Source organism: Ochlerotatus camptorhynchus, unplaced genomic scaffold, assembly GCF_037179485.1.
Source record: "Ochlerotatus camptorhynchus isolate MF236.1 unplaced genomic scaffold, CSIRO-AGI_Acam_v1.1 ptg000434l, whole genome shotgun sequence".
Lineage (NCBI taxonomy): Eukaryota > Metazoa > Arthropoda > Insecta > Diptera > Culicidae > Ochlerotatus > Ochlerotatus camptorhynchus.
This window is the reverse complement of record NW_027040920.1, coordinates 1,398,864-1,418,906: the sequence shown is the minus strand read 5'-3', so window position 1 is coordinate 1,418,906 and position 20,043 is coordinate 1,398,864. Positions and strand designations below refer to the sequence as shown.

The 20,043-nt window shown below is 39.0% G+C and overlaps 1 protein-coding gene across 5 annotated transcripts in view; it reads right to left on the bottom strand.

Moving 5' to 3' along the window:
• The window catches only part of Itpr (Inositol 1,4,5,-trisphosphate receptor), a 160,406-nt gene that overhangs the window by 47,088 nt on the left and 93,275 nt on the right, over positions 1-20,043 (bottom strand). For 3 of the 5 annotated variants that reach the window (XM_065234535.1, XM_065234534.1, XM_065234536.1), the window contains exons 5-8: positions 19,525-19,602; positions 17,473-19,392; positions 6,697-7,028; positions 6,335-6,633 (exon numbers count right to left, since the gene is read on the bottom strand). In XM_065234535.1, coding sequence (XP_065090607.1) covers positions 6,335-6,633; positions 6,697-7,028; positions 17,473-19,392; positions 19,525-19,602 — 2,629 coding nt within the window. Of the gene's footprint in view, positions 1-5,618; positions 5,808-6,334; positions 6,634-6,696; positions 7,029-17,472; positions 19,393-19,524; positions 19,603-20,043 lie in introns of all 5 variants that reach the window. The other 2 variants (XM_065234538.1, XM_065234537.1) reach the window with 2 other exon arrangements.

Sequence of the window (20,043 nt, the reverse complement as noted above, 5' to 3'; positions counted from 1 at the left end):
CTATGAAACTACGAATACAATTGTAATTGTTCCCTAGGGACAATGAACTAGGCTTGTGCAGGAAGTCGGCCATTTCCACTCTCGCATGGTGGAATCTGTTGCAGATAATTTGAAGCGGTCACTTCAGTTTGTACGGCGATCAGTCTGTAGGATTGGTCTTTGAAGACCATCCATAAAATATGCACGTCGTCACCGTTCGGAAAATACCTATATTGTAAGGTATTTGATAATTTTTCACAAATCGGAAGGCGCAATCTTGATTTCAAAATGATGTTAACCATCGATTTCCATCGACTGCACGTCTTCCCCGTTTGGATAATATCCATATTGTAGGGTATTAGACATTTCTTCTCAAACTGGAGGTTGCCATCTTGGATTCAAAAAAAAAGGCCTCTGCACGTCACCCCCGTTCCGAAAATACCAACATTGTAAGGTATTTGAAAGTTTTTCACAAACCGGAAGTTGCCATTTTGATTCCAAAATGGTGTAAATAATCAATTTTCGGCCTCTAATCCCGTTCCGAAAATATGTTCGTAAAAGGGGGTATCTTTGATAATGCCGGTAATTTTGATAGTAGAATATAATGATTAAATTTACACTCTGCACTATTTCCGAATTCAGTGTTCACTCGGCTGTCGACAGAAGCAGGCCACTCTCGATGTGTGCCACGCGATCGTCTGTTTTCTCGGCAGCAACCATTGTGTGGTCCTCCTCATTGTTCTTCATCAGCAGTTCTTTCGGTCGATGCGTCGTCGACTTTGGAAAGCAACCGTTTAGTGATGAGTGTGTGAGTGCTGACCACATTTTTCGTACATTGCTGCAATGGAAGCGTACCTGTCATACAATGAAAGCACTGGAAGCGGCTCCAGTTCTGATGGAGGAGGAAGCTTTTTGGATAGCGGAAGATAAAGTGTTTATTGTGTTGTACCTTTTGACTATAGTTTTAAGATGTATTGTATAGTGAACAAGAATCCTCGGCTCTGTAAAGTTAATTCGTCGGAGCCTTATCAAATAAATAAATAAACAACTATTTTCGAACTGGAAACATTGGTTCCATTTTGTTGCTTAAGGTATTACCACAAACGAAGTGACAGACGGAGCGGCTCGAAAACTTTAGTGACGCACCTGCTATTGCAATTTTTCAGTGTACCACATGGCAACACCACTACTACTGGATTGTACCACATGGCAACACTACTAATGGATTGTACTAGCATTTTCACCAAATGTTTTGGTTCTATCTCTTTCACTCTACTCAAAATTGAAATGCATAAAATAAATTACAAAACGATACACTCTTTGCACACTGTCAAAGATCATTGCACATAAAATCAACTTTGCTCAAATCAAAACAAAAATAGTAGCTCATCTGGTGTCTGATGGCACAAGCTTCTAAGAAAATTCTATTACAGCGAACCACATTATTTTAATTGATTTCTTCGCCAGTTAGTCGTCTGTCACTTTGTTTGTGGTATTACTATAGAGGTAACTCTAAGACCAGAAGGTCCCGAAGAAACGAGCTCAACTTTTTGGCTCAGCTCTGGTACTATCTTCGGTCCCAAGCTAATCGATACACCCTTCGAAACATAAGAAAATCCACGAACCCCTCATTTTATCTGTCAAACTTTCATAGCGAATCAAAGCAAACATTGTGTAGTACTGGAATTTATACTAGAATGAGGTACGTTAATCGATTTGCTTGGATAGGCACAATAGGCTAGTCAAGTAGTGAGCCAATTTAAAATCGTTAGTTTCGTATTGATTGTTGGTATTACCTTTGATATCGTTTTGTGTTTTTACATAGTATGTGTTAAATATTTTCCAAATATCTGAAAATTAAATATCCTTGTTTTTCGCCTATTTGAAAATGCACTCAAACAATCAATTATTAAATGTTTTTTTTCCGATATAGCTATCACAAATTCAGTGTTGTCTTCTAATTGATTAAAGGCTGATTAAAAGTAAATTGGTACGCCCCTCGGCGCCGCTAGCACGCCTCTAGTGTTGGGAATTGAAAATCCTTGACAGTGGTTTGTTTACACTTTTATAGAGAAAAACTGGTGCATGTTTGATCAAAGTAGTCGATCGCGTTCAGAAATAATGTCAAATGGAACTCGAAAGAAGAAAACAATGGAAAATCCGGAGTGGCAGAAGATGCTGAAAACAACAGTTTGCCTGTGGATTTGAAGATATACCTCAAATACCCTCATCCATCAATGCATGAGCTAGGTAGAAGAGTGTGCGTTTGATTAGTATTGAAGCATTAATGGCATTTCGCTCAATTACAACTTCGGTTCAATTTTCACACTGCCGCACAGTGGGACGAAATTAAAAAAGAGGGACATGGCCATTTGCGACGAAACTATTGAGTGTAGCATTTTGATGTCCTCTAGAATGTTTCTTCAATTTTTAAATACTTCATTGCAGTGTTTTTTTTTTGCTTAAGGGGGCTATGCACTAAGATAAAAATATAACTTTTTTATGTCTTGTTGAAATTTATGAGCATCTATGGAAACATTGTAGATGAAGTCATTTTAAGGAACTTTGTCTAAGACGTCAATTTTGCGTCGCTCAAGTGGACGAAGTTATAGGGTGAAAATGGAGTACAAACGATAGAACCCCCTTAAAACCCGTTTTTGTTAACCATAACTTTTTAGTTTTAATTTTACAATTTGTTCAGTGTTCTACAAAGTTGTAAGTGTTCTAAAAATGCACATTTCTGCTGCAAAAAAAATCGCTGTCTTTTTGTTTTAAGGATTTAAGTCCCTTTTTATATTTTTAGCGCTATCTTTAAGGGGGTATATCTTGCATGTTAGCAGGTATTGGCAGCTAATCTCAACGTTGTTTTGTTCAGCATCTTCTAGTCTACTGTAACATATACAATTCATATGAGGATCCAAGGGGATGCATAATGAATTTTCTAAAAAGCACTAAAATGTTTTGTTACGTTTTGCTGTTTTCATTACCATTCTTCCAAATTTTTACATTAGAGTGGGTTTCCCACTGCTCTTTCAATGCGTATTCTAGTCCCCAACAACTGGGCAAAATTTGAACGAGTTTGATGATAATCTCGATTTGCCGGAGAATTTTAAAATTTGTATGGGAAACGGAACGATCCTATTCATTTGCTTACCAAAAATCCAAATATTTCTCAAATTTCATAAAAACTTGGACTTAGATTGAGAATACTATACCAAACAACTTTATCGGAGCTACAACCCACTCTAACGTACATACTTGGAAAAATGGAATAGAAACAGCAAAACGTAACAAAACATTGAGGTACTATATTAGAAAATTCATTAGGCATCCTCTTGGACCACCCTGTGAATTGTATATTTAATAGTAGGGTATAAGTTGCTAAACGAAATTACGTCGAGTTTAGCTGCTAATACCTGCTAACCTGCAAGGTATACCCCTTTAAAGTTAGTGTTGAAACATTATAAATACGTATGTAAATCCTTTACATGAAGAGATAACAATTTGCTTCAATGTGCATTTTTAGAGCACTTACAACTTTGTAAAACATTGAAAAATATTAAAAATTTATAATAAAAAGTAATGGTTAAAAAAGGTTTTTAAGTGGGTACTTGATTACCTCTCACCCCAGCAGGCCTGGGTTCAATCCCAGTCGGCGCCGACGGCATAACATCTCTGATCACGCCTTCCTTCGGAAGGGAAGTAAAGCCGTTGGTCCCCGGTTCATGAGTTGATGGGTCGATAGGTAGGGTCCAGGTGTGGGAGCTGCCTCCCTGGCGTTGGTAGCATTGGTGCTCAGCACGGAAAACAAGATCGACGGAAAACAAATCAAAGGAAAAAAAGGGGGTACTAGCGTTAATACTTCATTTTCACCCTTCTGCTTTGTCCATTAGAGAGATATAAAATTGACGTCTTAGACAAAGTTTCTTAAAATGATTTCATCTACAATGTTTCGATCAGGGTTACTTCCACTCACTTGCTATAAAAAAATGTTTTTCGGAATAATTAAACCATGAAATAGTATAATGCTAATTAGTACTTGTAAGTTACAAGAAGAGGTCATGAAGTATATGTTTGACACATAAAATCTGTCAATACTGCTTTCAGTGCGTCACAATCAGCGATTTTACGACTAGTGAGCGCTCACTCTGAGTGAACGCTCACCAACCATAAGATCGCTGATTGTGACGCTCTGAAAGCGAAATTGACAGGTTTTATGAGTCAAACACATACTTTACATTCTCTTCTTGTTACTTACTTGTACAACATATCATTATAACATCTAATGATTGCATAATTTCGAAAAATATTTTTTTATAGCAAGTGATTGGAAGCAACCCTGGTTTCGATAGATGTTCATCAATTTCAACAAGACATAAAAATATTATTTTTTCCCCCTTAATCAAAAATGTTCACTTCTCAATTAAAGTTCTCAAAAAATGAAGAAGCATTCTAAAAGACATCAAAATGCTACACTCAATAGTTTCGTCGCAAATAGTCATGTCCCACTATTTTTGATTTCGTTTTTGACTGTGTGCCGTACTCTAGCGGGACCTATCAATCTATTCTCTTCAGAAATTTCTCTAGATAATAAATTATCGCACTATAAAGCTTAATGTTGATCTAAGTATAGTATTTCCTTCCAACTCTGGAAATCGTAGACTTCACGTACGAAATAACAATGCAGTTTGATTGAAATATACTTTGTTAATTGAAAAACAAAATACAATCATTCAGCAAGTTTGTCATATTGTAGATCGTAATTGAGGGGGTTAGAAGGAAAGGGGTGTAAGTGACTTTGATCGAATCTCTTCATCGACTTTCTCTTTTGATAGCCACAGCTTTATAAACAGATTTTGCGCTATTTCTGGCCTATAGTTTGATAAAGGAGGTTCTCATCTAGCATCCAGAATGGCACACGAATCAAGGAATGTGTTTGCAGCTGAATTATTAACGAAAGAGAAAGTCGATGAAGAGAATCGATCAAAGTCACTTACACCCCTTTCCTTCTAACCCCCTCAATTATTATTTGATTAGTGTGTATGTGCGTATGTGCTTGTGTCAATATTTAGATTTAGAACGAATATTTGTGAATATCAACTAAAAATATTTTGTTTAAAATTACTTTTTTGTAAGCATGGTGCATTTTTCAATTTGTATGAAATTTTTTCTTCACCAATTTATCCCAAGTATCTATAAGGATGTGTGGTGCATCTTTGTTCTAAACGAAAAATGTTTGAACCAACTTCAATAAAAAGTAAAAAACGATGGAAAGCAACCTATGTTGGAGGAAATATGAATCGTATTTTCAAATCAATGAACATTTTAATTTTCAAAAATATAAAACAATGTAACATATTAGGAAACTTTAGCATACCTCAAACATAAAACTAAAATCAGTGTTCATGTGCAGATTAAAGATATGAAAATAAATCTACCGCAAACTCTACCACAACTGAAGTTTTAACGAATGCACAAAACACAACCGGATATTCTACTTGTAACGAACAAACTGATCATACACCTTAAAAGGATAAACGGAAAACAGCATCCGACCAACCGGCTGCTGCTGCTACTGGGCTATTGGGTAACTGGGAAAGTGTAAACGACAACCATCATCACTGTCAACGGGCACTTACCGTTGGCCGCCTCCGAGAGACTATCGGACCGATCTATCGCCTTGCTGGCCTCAACCGCAGCCAGCACGGCCACGGTCGACGCGGAACGGTTTAACTTTTTGCTAATTGGTTCACCTGTGCTTTCCTTCCGGGATAACGACGACGACGGTGACGACGACGCGGGCGTCGCTCCTCCATCCTCGGTAGCTGCTTTTCCGTGTATTTGCAAGTGTATTTTTTTTTTCGCCAACAATCAACGAGTGTGATTGCATTTGTTTGTGGGATTGAACATGAGAAAAAGTTTCGGTTTTTCGTATCGTTTTTTTTTTTATGTTCCATCGAAAACCAGAACCAAAGTTTTGGAAATTAAATTGAACAACAGATATGCAGGTACGGGCAAGGAAGTTTTTTTTTCAAAAATAAAGCATGAACCAAGACTATAAGAGAGAGAGAGAGAAAGAGAGCAAAAAAGCGTTTGATCTTTTGCTTAGACTTTTTGTAGCGCATCCAAAACAGCGTTGTTTAAAAAAATAACAAGGAACATACGAACGAACGGGCGAACAGGTAAAGCTTCTACCAATCATCTATGTATCGGATTGCAATCAGCGACCGCGAAGCGGGGGGAGCGGATAATGTATATTTTTAGAATTTCGGAGGGACGATGAAGGAGCTGTACCGACTATCTGGATCTGGATGGGGGAGTAATTAGAAAAGAAATTAGGGATTGGTTTACTTACAGTCGATGTGTCCCGTCGGTAGGCCGCTGCCGTCGGCATCGTTGTTCGAAACACAATCCAGAATGTTGAGCAGGGTTTTCGTCAGTCGGAGCAGGTCGCTGAAGCTGTAGAAGCCAAAGTAGATGAGGTCCCGGGCCAGCTTGACCACCTCGAAGGTGAGCTTGTTTTGGTCCTGGTCAGCAAACCACATTTTCGAAACCACGTGGTTGCACAAGTAGTCTTCGACGAAGGCGATCGTCTTGTTGAAGCGGGCCCGAACGGCTTCCTTGTTGCTGTCCGGTTGCTTCTCGATGTCATAACTGTCGGGGGTAGTAGTTAATGTAGATCAAATTGTATAGAACAATTACGGAAGTAAGACTTACTCGTTGATGGACATCACGGATGGAATTTCCGACCAAAGCCTGGCGTATTTGACCGGCGTGACCGGTTCCTGAGGATCGCGATCCACGTGCAGATGCAGCATTAACCGGCAGAACGAAGCCCTCATATCGTACGGAATGGTCTTATCGGACATGCATCGTAGAATCAGATCGATGTCCAGATGCGGCGAAAGGTTGTTCAGTGCCAAATATTGCCGGTTGAGGCACATGTTGGAGAACAGATTCAGCTGGTGTCGGTAGTACTCCATGATGGCTATGTCGTGCGTTCGGCCTATTTTGAGTCCCTGCGCTAGTCGACTCATGGATTTCGATTGCTGTTGGGGCGATTCGTTACGACAATTAATAATTTATATGTATAGCAGGACTGTAATTATCGATAGGTCAATCAACAAAGACGAATGGAAAGAAGGAATGGCTAGCGTACAAAGGAAATTACTGTGACTATTAATAATAAAAAGGCGTAATTCTCAGCCCAACAACACGGTGTTGAAAACATTGTATGTATAACTAATTCATTATTCAACGGGTGATTGCTTTGAATCCGGTAAAAATCGATTGGCTAATGCAACTTTCCGGATATGTAAATTAAACTGGATTCCATGGTAATTCAACCTCTTTATATGCTGTTACCGGAATTCAAGTCTAATTCATATTTATCCATTTATTTAGTGGTCGTGCAATACGTAGATAATTTTTTAAATGGCTTTAGAACCCCCCCTCCCCCTCCTCTGAAAAAAATAAACGTCCTTATGGTGTTTCTATTTTCTATAGTCTTCCAGCCAACCATGAATTGGGAATCATTTGATGACTCTTTGTGGGAATAAATAAATAAAACATAATTTTATTCAGTGCCCAAACAAGTAATAAGTATTAATTTTGACAGTTATTCATGCAAATGTTAATTTATTTAGTTCCGTAGAACGATCCATGAAGCATTCAGAGATTTCAAAGTCTAAAATACCACGAAAATTGTGAATAAGGCCTCGTTTACGGAGGCAAACGTGTTTATCAAGGTTGAACCCCAAAACACCCGTAAAATGTCGATCCAAGCAATTTGTGTTACTTGGCTTTTTACGGAGATAAACGCATTTAAAGATTTTAACCACAAAACAACCCAAAATTATAATTTTTCCTGGAACATATGTTCGATATTGCATCAGGAATTTTCATCCGACTTCCCCTTTTATGACTTGGAAGCTTCATGGCACTCCTCCTGGTAAATTTGCTGGTTCATGGTCCCAGAAGTAACGAAAGCTTCCAGTACCTCGAATCTTATGGTGGTTGATGTTTATTTTGTACTTGTTCTCACAGCGATCTGCAATTTCACAAGTTTTTTCTTTTACTTACAAAATACTTCCACTCACTTGCTATAAAAAATTGTCTTTCAGAATTATTAAAACATTAGAAGTGACAATGATAATTAGTACTTGTATGTGACAAGAAGAAGTCGTGAAGTATGTGTTTCACACATTTAACCTGTCAATATTGCTTTCAGTGCGTCACAATCAGCGATTTAACGATTCGTGAGCGCTCACTCAGAATGAACGCTCGCGAATCATAAGATCGCCGATTGTGACGCTCTCAAAGCGAAATTGACAGGTTTTATGAGTCAAACACATCCTTAACACCGTTTTCTTGTTAATTGCAAGCAGGGTTGCTTCCACTCACTTGCTATAAAAAAATATTTTTCGGAATTATGCAATCATTAGATGTTATAATGATATGTAGTACTACTAAGTAACAAGAAGAGGGTGTAAAGTATGTGTTTGACTCATAAAACCTGTCAATTTCGCTTTCAGAGCGTCACAATCAGCGATCTTATGATTCGTGAGCGTTCACTCAGAGTGAGCGCTCACGAGTCGTAAAACCGCTGATTGTGACGCACTGAAAGCAATATTGACAGATTTTATGTGTCAAACATATACTCCATGACCTCTTCTTGTAACTTACAAGTACTAATTAGCATTAAACTAATTCATGATTTCATAATTCCCAAAAACATTTTTTTATAGCAAGTGAGTGGAAGTAACCCTGTTGCAAGTACAGCATATCATTATATCATTTAATGATCTCATAATTTAGAAAACCATTGTTTTATAGCAAGTGAGTGGAAGCAACCCTGTTTGAAATCCAGCGGCAGTTTTCAATACTGTTAATAACTACCCATAAATAACGAATTTTGGGGAAAGTGGTGTAAAGTGAGGTATTCGGTGTCCCAGAAAGTATAAACACACTTTCAATTCGCCGCCAATTCTACCCCGATGAAGTTTATCAGCTGTTCATCGATGTGTGTTGTTGTTTACTTATTGCTCAACAAGTTTGTGTGCGCAATGTGCATTTTTTTTCAAGATCATCAAAATGCAAGGCATTTCCACTGAAAAGCGTGAACAGATCGTGCACAAATGGTGCACTATTTCCAACCTATTAGAAGTTACCTTCAAGGACACATCGAAATCTGGTCGAAAACCGGGACCGATTGATCGAAAAGTCAACCAGAAGATCACCAAGCTTTGAAGAGAAGGACCAGCCTCTGGCTGAAAGTCTCGCTAATAAAGATAACCTAACCTCACCAAGCTTTCGTCAGTAAGAAAAGTGCCTCTGTTCAAGATTTGACCAAAAACCTGAGAACATCGAAGAGTAACGTCCAACGTGCCAAGGCAAGAAACGGGCTGAAAACGTTCAATAAGCAGAGCAGAAACAAATTGCATCCGTCAAACCGAGGGCTCGGATGCTATATAATAGCCTGCTGTGTGCAAATTTGGCGTGTGTTATCATGGAATATGAAACATACATCATATTTGACTACAAGACGCTTTCGGGAGACCAATGCTACACAGTTCGTGATGGTCAGGAAGTTGACAAATGTGATAAGAAGGCCATGGCTTAGCAAGCGATATGTGAGTGTGGTAAGTTATCAAAGCCATTTTTGAACAAGGAGACGCCAGAGAGCAACTGTCAGTTTTAGCTCCATGGAAAGGTTGTGACCAACCCAGGTATGTCCGATCGTGATTTGAGTAAAATATGATGCCTCCCGTAGTACAGTGCAGCAAATTTGTTACCACGAAGGCTTACAGGCATACCGCTCCAGTAGACAACCAAATCAATCACTCAAGCAGAATACCGTAGCTAGAAACCGTGCTCGAAAGCTGTTATGACAACCTGCCCGAGCAAAGTCTGAGATCAAATTAAAATCTAAATTTGATGTTGTGACTTTGCTAATAATGATTACACACACAGCAAAAAAATTATCACATCAAAGTGGATGCACTACAATCATGTCGAAAATTTCATGTAATTTTTATGACCACATAAATAAACAAATGCAGTAAAAGCAGCGTAATGTCAGTTCATGCATTGTATTAATGATAATTTTGTCCTTTTTAGCAAGTAATATTATACCATATTTTCGACATGATTGTAGTGCATCCACTTTGACGTGATATCAAAATTATTTTTTTGCTGTGCAGGCTGCTGTCGTTTTGGTCGTTTAAACGGTTAAAATATCAAAATTGAGAGCAAAACAATCTTCCTGTGACATCACATTGAAAACTATTTCTGCTCAGTGAGAGTAAACTGAAAACTCAATTTGATATCAATTTTTCCTGTTGATAACAAAACAAGTATTGAATTTGATGTTATGCTAAGGTAATGAAAACAAACCCATAACAACATATTTTTGAAGAGCAAATGTACAGCAAAATGAAAACAAAATTTGGTATCAATTAGGTCAATGTGTAAACTGAAATCAAATTATGATTTCAGTTTGGTGTTGATATCAAAACTTGATTTCAATTTGCTGTCATTTTGATGCTGGACTTTGCTCGGGTGCTGACCAAGTCCGGTGGGTGCATACTTATGGATGATGAAACCTATGTAAAGGCCGACTTCGGACAGCTTACAGGACCAAAATTTTACAAGGCGAAGGCTCCAGGAGGTGTCCCTTGCAGATTCAAATTGGTTTTTGCGCTGCGGCCAGAAAACAAAGGTTTTCGTCACTGAGAAAATGATGAACTCGAAGTTTACAAAACCGAATGTCTCCAGACGCGAATTCTGCCCTTCATTCAGTCATATGATGGTCCGGTGACATTTTGGCCAGATCTTGCGAGTTCTCCCTACAGCCGGGCATTACAACAATGGTACAATGACAACGGAGTCCAGTTTGTTCCGAAAATCCTCAATCCGCCCAATTGTCCCCAGTTCAGGCCCATTGATAACTACTGGGCAATTGTGAAGAGGAAACTGAATGTAAAAGGTACAGTCATCAAAACGGCAGCTCAGTTGAAAAATTGGTGGGATAAAATCGCCATAACAGTGGACAAGAACGTAATGAGTTTCTATCTTTTTTTATTTCTTAAAATATAAGGAATAGTCAGGGGGAACGACACTCACTTGCATGTATTTTTTCAGTCTAGTAATTACTTGGGATTTTCGGGGAAAAAACATAATTGATGGGATTTTTGAGTGTGTCGTGTTGACGAAAATAGAGCACGTATAGAAAAAAATAGATGGGATAGATCAGGGAATGGATGTGATGTAAGGGGTGTTAAAAAGTTTCGGAGGAATACAAGTCCGAACGCGAAGAATAATAGGTGTAAAAAGAAGAAAAATCTGCTGCAATGCAGCGTCCATAAATTACGTGACGCTTATATGGGGAGGGAGGTCACCTATATCGTAACGAATTATTACATAGGGGAGGAGGAGTAAAGCTTTCCGTTACGTAACAACGAGAACATTTTGTTTTTTTTTGTTTTTTGATGAAAAGTTTGAAAATACATTTCAAAAAATGTCATCACTAAATCTTGCTTGCAAAATGGATATGTTTTAATGCTATATCTTGAGATTTTTGCTATGCTTAAACTTTTGAAAAGCAGGTACTCGATGGTACGTTGATCTTTGTTTTTATGTTGAATATTAATAATACAATTACCTAGAAATAAAAAAGACATACCGGAATCAAAAATTAATGAAATGAGACGGGTGGGGGGTGGGGGCTGTATTTTAGAGCGTTACGTAATAAATAGAGGGGGATCATTTTCAGTGTAACGTTTTGTTCTAAGGGGGGGGGGTCGAACATATTGATTTTTAGCGTAACGTAATTAATGGACACCGCCCAACAATGTTAACCAAAGATCACAGCTCAAGTGCAGAAAACGGTTCCATACCAAATAGGTCGAAACTGCACCGTACGAGGAACGGGTGGTGGCGATGGATCACTAGGTTCCGGTTAATATTTTCAGCTGTATTTGGACGGGAATTTGATTCACAATATTCTCGCACAGAAACTCAATCAGCCGGTGGGTGTTTTCCTTCACCATTAACTCTTTATTCTCCGAATCCTTGACCAGCAGCAACAATGAGTAAAACTTGGGCCCAGTGGAAAAAATGACCTGAAGTCCTTTTTCACCTGCTTGTCGTAACTTCCATGCTTGATCACACAGACACCTGGGCTCTTATCCGTCAACTTCGATCGGTTTGAGTCCGGGAAATGGATGTGCGTTGCCAGCTTCTCCGTGATGCACTTGATGTTGTCCCGCGACCGATTTTAGACGAGTGGTACATCATCTTTTTTAAGTTTTCGCACCGGTTTACATGGTGTTTGTTGTGGAGCTTGTTGAAAACTGACAGTGAGTATGGCAGAGTGCTTCGCGGTCGACCTGAAAACTTCGAGAAACTGCACGGCTTACTTGACAATTAGTGTGCATGCAGAAGGGATAAGTTGGGAATAGAAAGAATAAATAGGATGGATTGAAATTTTATGCACGTTGAAAAATTTATGAGAGGTTTTGGTAAAAATGGGATAATCCTGAAGTGTCGTTCCCCCTGGGAATAGTATATAGGGTTTTTAGTCTAATTTCCGTCCTACTAAGCACAACACGCACTTAACATCTCTTTTTAGATCGAATATGAACCCAAAACTGGAGTGATTCTACTATAGATAACTTCCAAATTTATTTACCTTTTTATACGTACCATTTGATTTGATAAAGAGTAAGATATTGTTAGAAATCTAACATAGATTCTTGATTCCAAATTCGTTCTACGTGTTTTTCTTCGTTCTTCGTGTCAAAATGACCGCACAAAATTCAAGACCAACAATTGAAAAGACCTCAACTCCATTTTGTAAACAAACCTTGTAAGGCCATTTTCTCGCGAACCGAAACCTACATTCGCAAACCTAAACCAAAATCGGGTAGAGGAGAATTTCCCCTACCTGTATTCATTCTGTTGTTTTGCCTTGGCGGACTTCGGTTCGCGAGAAAATGGCCTTACAAGGTTTGTTTACAAAATGGAGTTGAGGCCTTTTCAATTGTTGGTCTTGAATTGGTTCATTGAACCTAGCGAGCAAACATGCTTAGTTTCTTGGTACTCTCACCTAAAACCTATTTTTTTTTATTTATGCGCTATTTGGCCTGGAACTGCTCTGTTGCTTTAGAATTGTGAAACGGGCAGCTTGGCACGACTTATGGCTGATCAGATTTGAAGCAGAAAGCTCTGTTATAGTCTTAGACAATAATTGAATAAATGTATGTCGAGCGGAAACTTTATTAAACTTTCACAAAACCATGAGTTTTTGCTTTTTTGAATTAAAAACCCGAATGTATCCACCTATGGTGTGATCAGACCCTTCTTACTTATTCAAGTTTATTTATTTTATTGTCATTATCAGTGACCAAGCCCCCCCCCCCCCGTGTCATCCAGTGACGCTACGCTACTGCCTAGGGGTACCCGGAATATATCCGGGTGTAGTCTATTTGGTGAGGCTACCAATCACCTTATCATCGTATTTTAATGTGATTTAATGGGTTTTAATTCAATTCATATTCAAGCAACTTCCCCGGGGTACCCGGAACATGTCCAAGTGTGTCCAATGTGGTCTGGAACACTTAACACGACTTGCATTGATCTTATTGTTGAATTCTGTAGTAATTTGATGTGTCGCATGATGGTTTTGATACGTTTTCCGTTAAATCCAGCGTGAAGGCCCATATTCACCGGATCTTATTCCGGCCATATCTCCGGAACCGGTTCACCGATTCCAAAACCGTTCAATAGCGTTCAATGGGACCCCAAGACCTATCATTTGGCGCCGAGTTTGTCCAAATCGGTTGAGCGGTTGCGGAGAAACGTGAGCGCATTCATTTCGTTACATACACACACACATACACACATACACACGTACACACACACACACACAGACATGTTCCGATCTCGTCGAGCTGAGTCGAATGGTATATGATGGTTTTGATACGTTTTCCGTTAAATCCAGCGTGAAGGCCCATATTCACCGGATCTTATTCCGGCCATGTCTCCGGAACCGGTTCACCGATTCCAAAACCGTTATATAGCGTTCAATGGGACCCCAAGACCTATCATTTGGCGCCGAGTTTGTCCAAATCGGTTGAGCGGTTGCTGAGAAACGTGAGCGCATTCATTTCGTTACATACACACACACATACACACATACACACACACACACACAGACATGTTCCGATCTCGTCGAGCTGAGTCGAATGGTATTTGACACTCGGCCCTCCGGGCCTCGGATCGATAGTCGGTTTTTCAAGTGATATCTATACCCTTCTTTGTAAGAAGGGTAAAAATGTAAACCACAAAATCATTTTTAAATGCAAAAATGGCCGGAACTTAAAATCCGTCCACATCCGTAGATTACTTTGCTTGTCACGTGGAATTTATGAACCAAATCCAAGGAATGACCAGCCCAAATGACGTAATTACGTTCTTTTTGCCACTTAATTTATTGTAACGTATACTACCTCCAATAAGTAGAAATGATTCGAAACAATAATCGCCTTTTCATAATATTCAAGCTATATAACATGACGCAGGTTGTGTAGAACAGCAGTTGATTAATTTAAAAAATGCGTATTTTTACGCTTTTCAGCCCACAACAGCATATTGCTTGCCAGACAAGGAACTTTTTGGGGATTTTCTACTTCTTTTTGGTTTTACATGGAGGGGATAGACCGGGATTTTCGTTTCGAGCGCAGGATCCAATCACGACTTGCTTGCTCCGGTGAAACCATGATGTAAACAAATGAACTTATCCTGACAACCAATGCCTACTATGAATCTATACATTCTTAGCTTGAATCAGTGAAATTTATAAAAAATACTCCAAAAATGCCTTAATGGCACCGTTTTTAATGTGTCCCGATTTTTTCGTGTTCAACCTTCACTATACTTTTTAAAAATTTACTGAACTTCTACATAACTTTCTCAGGGTGTCTACTCAATCTAAGTAATCAAATTCCCTGAGTTTTCCAGGTTTTTCCAGGTCGGATGAAAAAAATTCCAGGTGCATACAAATTATACACATTATTATTTTATCAATTTATCCATCTGGAATCCCTTTTAGGCTTTTATGTACTTATTGATTTATGTTATTTTCGATTGTTCAAACTTGGGCGTTGGTACTTATAAGTCGGCACAGCAAAAAAGTTATTGAATATTACAGCAGAACAGATGCACATAGGTTGTTTAATATTAATTTGTACAATTTATGTTTAGTAAATGCACCAATAGTGGAGGTACGTTAGTACAATGTACTTCTATAGCGGCTTAGGGAGACTTTATAAGCCACCATAGGAACACATTGCACTACACATAATTTGCGAAAAGAAATTATATCCATGGGTGTAATATTATATTTGGTTTTTGCAATCACATTAGATATTCATACAGTAGCATGAATTACGTCAATTGGGGCCTCATAGCCTGTAAAGTTTTCTGAAGTACTGTATTTCTGCTCTAAAGATCTACGAACTGCCCTGAAGTTCAATAAATTTCACAGTAGATCTCCGAACTTTTCTAAAGTTCTTTAAATTTCTTTGTGGATTCTTGATCTAAAGATCGGCGAACTTTCCCGAAGATCTGTAAGTTTTGCTGAAGTTTTTTCAAATTTTTCAAAAAACGTACGAACTTTCTGACGTTCTACAGACTTCTCTTAAGGTCTACGAACTTCTTTGAAGTTCTTTAGATCTATCTATTTCCGACTTCCATTGAGTTATGCAAAATATTGTACTTTTGTACTTCGCTGCGATTTGTTTTTGGAATTGAGGTGCTTTTCTGACATTTAACGAATTTTTCTGAAGATCTCACATTTGTGTGAAACTGTGAAACTTTTTGTCGAATTCCTGCAAATATCTTTAAAGTTCTGTAAAGTTGTCTTAAGCTCCGTAGCTCTATTCCCAAGATCTACAACAAAAAAAAAACTTGAGGCTCAATAAATTTATCAGTAGATTACACTGAAAATTTACTTTAAGATTACCTAAAGTTGTCAAAATTTATCTGAAAATATTTGACCTTCTTTGAAGTTTTAAATGTCTCTCACAAGATCTACAAATTTTTCTGAAATCGTGTAAATATTTTTTTTTAATCGCCGAACTTCCCTGAAGTTCTGAAATTTTTACTGAAGATCCATTAACATTTCTAAGATTCTTGTGATTTTTTCAGAAGTCCTGTAATTTTTTTCAAAGTTCTGTAGTTCTGATGTTGAATAATGTTTCGAGGATCTCCAAACTTCTTTCACTGTAGATTCTTAGGCTTGTCTGAAGTTATGCGAATTTCCCTGAAGATTTGCAAAATTTCGCTTATAGTTTTACAAATTGATTTGAAATTATTTTTGCTTGCTTGAAGTTTTGAAAATTTCTTTGAACATTTATCTGAAGATCTACGACCTCTCTTGTGGTTTTGTTTTTATGAATTTCTGTTAATAACTTTTAATTTATTTGTAGTTCTTTTCTCAAGATCTACGAACTACCCTGAAGCTCAACAAATTTCTCAGTACATCTCCGACCCTCTCTGAAGCTTAAAAAAATTCTATGTAGGCTCTCAGACCTGCAGTCTGGCATGCATATTCTTATACAATACATGCGTCGTATGCTTCCTTTTGACGGTTGCCAGTCTCTCTTTTTCGGCTGTTTCCTTTTTACGACGATTTTGATCCTCCACATACAAATCAGCGATGAGCGAGCGAACTTGTCTCGTTCGCACACGTTGTCTTAGCTGTCAGATGCTTGTCAAGTTCAGTGTCCTAAGAAACGTTTCGAGAAACTGAACGGAAAACTTCTTTTGAATTACGAATGAAATGATAATTGGAAAATTCCCTGAGTGGAGCGAAAATTCCCTGAATATTCCAGGTTCTTCCAGAAAAAATAAAATTCCCTGTAAATTCCCGGTTTTCCAGGTTTGTTCAGGTAGTAGACACCCTGTTTCTGCACCTCTATGAAGTTCACTGAAGAGATTCGAAGTTGGCTGTACTTCTTCTAAATTTTCTGCACTTCTAGAGCATTCCCTCGCCACAAATTGCCTAAATTTTTCAACCACCCCCTTGAAAATTACGTCATGTTATCAAAACACCCTACCCTAATTATTTGAAAGTTTGTTTGGCAATGACTTTTATAATTTTTTAATCAAATTATGATGTCTAATGTACTTCAGAATAATTTTTATAAAAAGTGGTTTAAATTCATAAAAGTATGCATTGTGAAACTTCATTACTCTTCCTTTCTCCGCCTTTAGACACCTGTGCTTGGAGAGTGGTTTTAAATCATCTATTTAAGAGCTGACATAAAATGACAGATATTGCAAGGTGACCAGTGAACCGGGAATCGGGAAAAAACAGAGAAAAAGCCCGAATTTCGAAATCACATTAAATTAAATAGTCGCAGAGTTCCTAATGTCATTCCAAAAGAGCCTCTAGGTTGAAATTTGAACTGTCAACAATATTCAACTTACCGTTCGATTCTCCCACATCAGGACCACCTCGTAACGCTTTCTTTCGTCCAGCTTTTTGGGAGTGCCACCGACCGACTTGGAACCGGCCTTTTCCCCTTCCAGCTCACCTTCGTTGGTCTCGTCCACCTCCCGGATTTCCGTGAACTGGCGATTACCTCGTTCCAGTTCGTTCAAATAGCCCAACCGCTCATCGTCAACCTCCCGCAGGAAAGTCTCTAGCAAAATGTCAGCATTTTTCGCACTTAGAACGCTCTTGCATATCAATTCCTGAGTTACGGCGATGGCCTTCTTGTTGGACACGCAAAGATCCGACAGGTAGTCCAGGAAACGGGACTGCCAGTTGTTCATGTTCTTCCGCACAAGACCGACGAACGTTTCAATTTCGGCGGCGGTGATGTGCTTCTCCAGCAGCTTTCGATTGTTATGCAACAATGCTGTGATCGTATCCTCGGCTAAAATGTCGTATCCGATCTGCTTCTGCATCAGTCCGAAGTGTTTCGCAATATACTCTTGATTTTTTCGATAATCCTGCTGGCTGAGCTTGAGTATCCGATAGCATAACCGAAAAATGTTTTTATAGGGAGCGTTCTTTGGATCACCCAGCTCATCTATCTTCAAGAATGGACCATCATTGTTCTTCGTTTCCTGGAATGGGCCTTGCAAGATCTTGAACAGCTGCTTCAGGATGTACTGCTCTCGGAGCAACTTCTGACGATCTCGATTCGGATTGTTTATCGTCAGATCGAGTGCATCGCTTTTGTTCTGTTCGTTTTCCTGACCTGCGATGAAGAAGACAATATCCTGAAGCAGGGCAATCAACGCACGCCTCTCATTCGGCGATATGGTACCGTTTTCCAACTTTGTACTCATAGCTTGCAGTAACTTGCAGGCATCGTTTGCGAAGTCCAAGTCTCGAACCTCCACCGGAGAAACGGGAATCAACTGGAAGGCTTCCTTGTCCTCTTTGATCGCAGAACAACCCACCTTGGACATTACTGGCTTATCTTCATCTGCGTCAATAGGAGAAGACGTTGCATGAACCCACGTATTGGAACAGAGATGTCGCATGCGCACATAACTATTCTGGGGTACCAATCCCTCTGGCCTTGTAATGGTAGTTGAATCCAGTTCAAACACCGAAGCAATATCCGTTGAATGCGGCACGGACACCAACCGGAATGAATCACCTTGCGGATGGCTAGAATTGCTGGACTTCTCCGTTCGCGATATGTCATCATCGATCTCTGCCGCCAGGTAGTACCCCGTGGCCAAGTGCTTGAACCGAAACAGAGAATTCCAATGGCCAGCTCCTCCCCGGCACGAATCATGTTGAACGACTTCGATCTCCCAAAGTGCTTTACTGCTCGTCGCCGCAGTAGCACTCGTCCTACCCGTAGTCCGCAGGAATACATGCTGCTGTTTCTTGAACTCGTCCATGGTCAAAAACTTTTCCTGCTCGGCATGGAACAACCTGACCACGTCCCCTCCCTTCAACACGTCCTCTTGATTCTCGCGATGTTCCATGAACAACGTTATCTTCCATGACGACGAGGAATTCAGAACGTTAACTTCCTTACTACCGGGATTATCCGGCAGTTCGTAATTTGCAGCGACGTGCAAATTCTGCCGGTTCGCATTGACTGGTTTCATTATGACCTTATCATTGACCACTACGTTATCTCCGGCCGAGCGAAGTTTGTAGAATGGCATAATGTAGAACCAGGAACCTTCGTTGCCGTTGGCGTCCAGATAGACGCGCATGGCATTCTTCTCCAGCAGGGCCGGCAGCCGTATGTTGACGGTGACATATTTGTTTGATTTCAGATGCAGCAGCTGCACGACGCTACCGTACTGCACGACCGTTCCCAGCAGTTTCTTGTTCTCGGATTCGTTTTGCTTTTTCTCGATTTCGGCGGCGTGCTGTGGTGTGGAATGAGAAAAAAATATAGTTAATAATCTGGACACTTTATGGCGAGATATGCAGTTGAAGTAGGCAATTGAAGAAATGGTTGAACTGAAATGAAATGGAGAATAATGAAACTAAAAACTTACGTACAAAAAATGATAAGCAGAATGCGATAACTTAAAGCATGAACTGGATACTGGAAGCTTTTTTCTAGAAGCTGCAAACTAATAATGTAAATTAAATATTAATTAGAAGCATCATAGGGGATAAAAAATGTCCAGTGTTAGCGATGTCAACAGCACTACAATAAATTTATAACAAAACTATAAAATCATGGGACAGTTTTAATATGTTATACATTAAATGATATGTAGATGAACATAAGACAAAGCATAATAATTGAGTTGTGTCAACCCTGCTTGGTTTATATTTGGGAAATAATGCAATCTGGTTTAAAATTGCGCTATTGGGTGTGAGGTTTAACTATTAACAATAAAAAATCAAATTGTACAAACAAGCGGTTGACTTCAAGGCCCGTTATCAACACAATATTGAAAAGTTTTAATTTTGAGAACGGGTATATTACGAAATTAATACGATTACGAAACAGAAATTAATTGCACCTATCTATCGAGACGAGTTATGGTTAGGTCAGGTGTACCAGT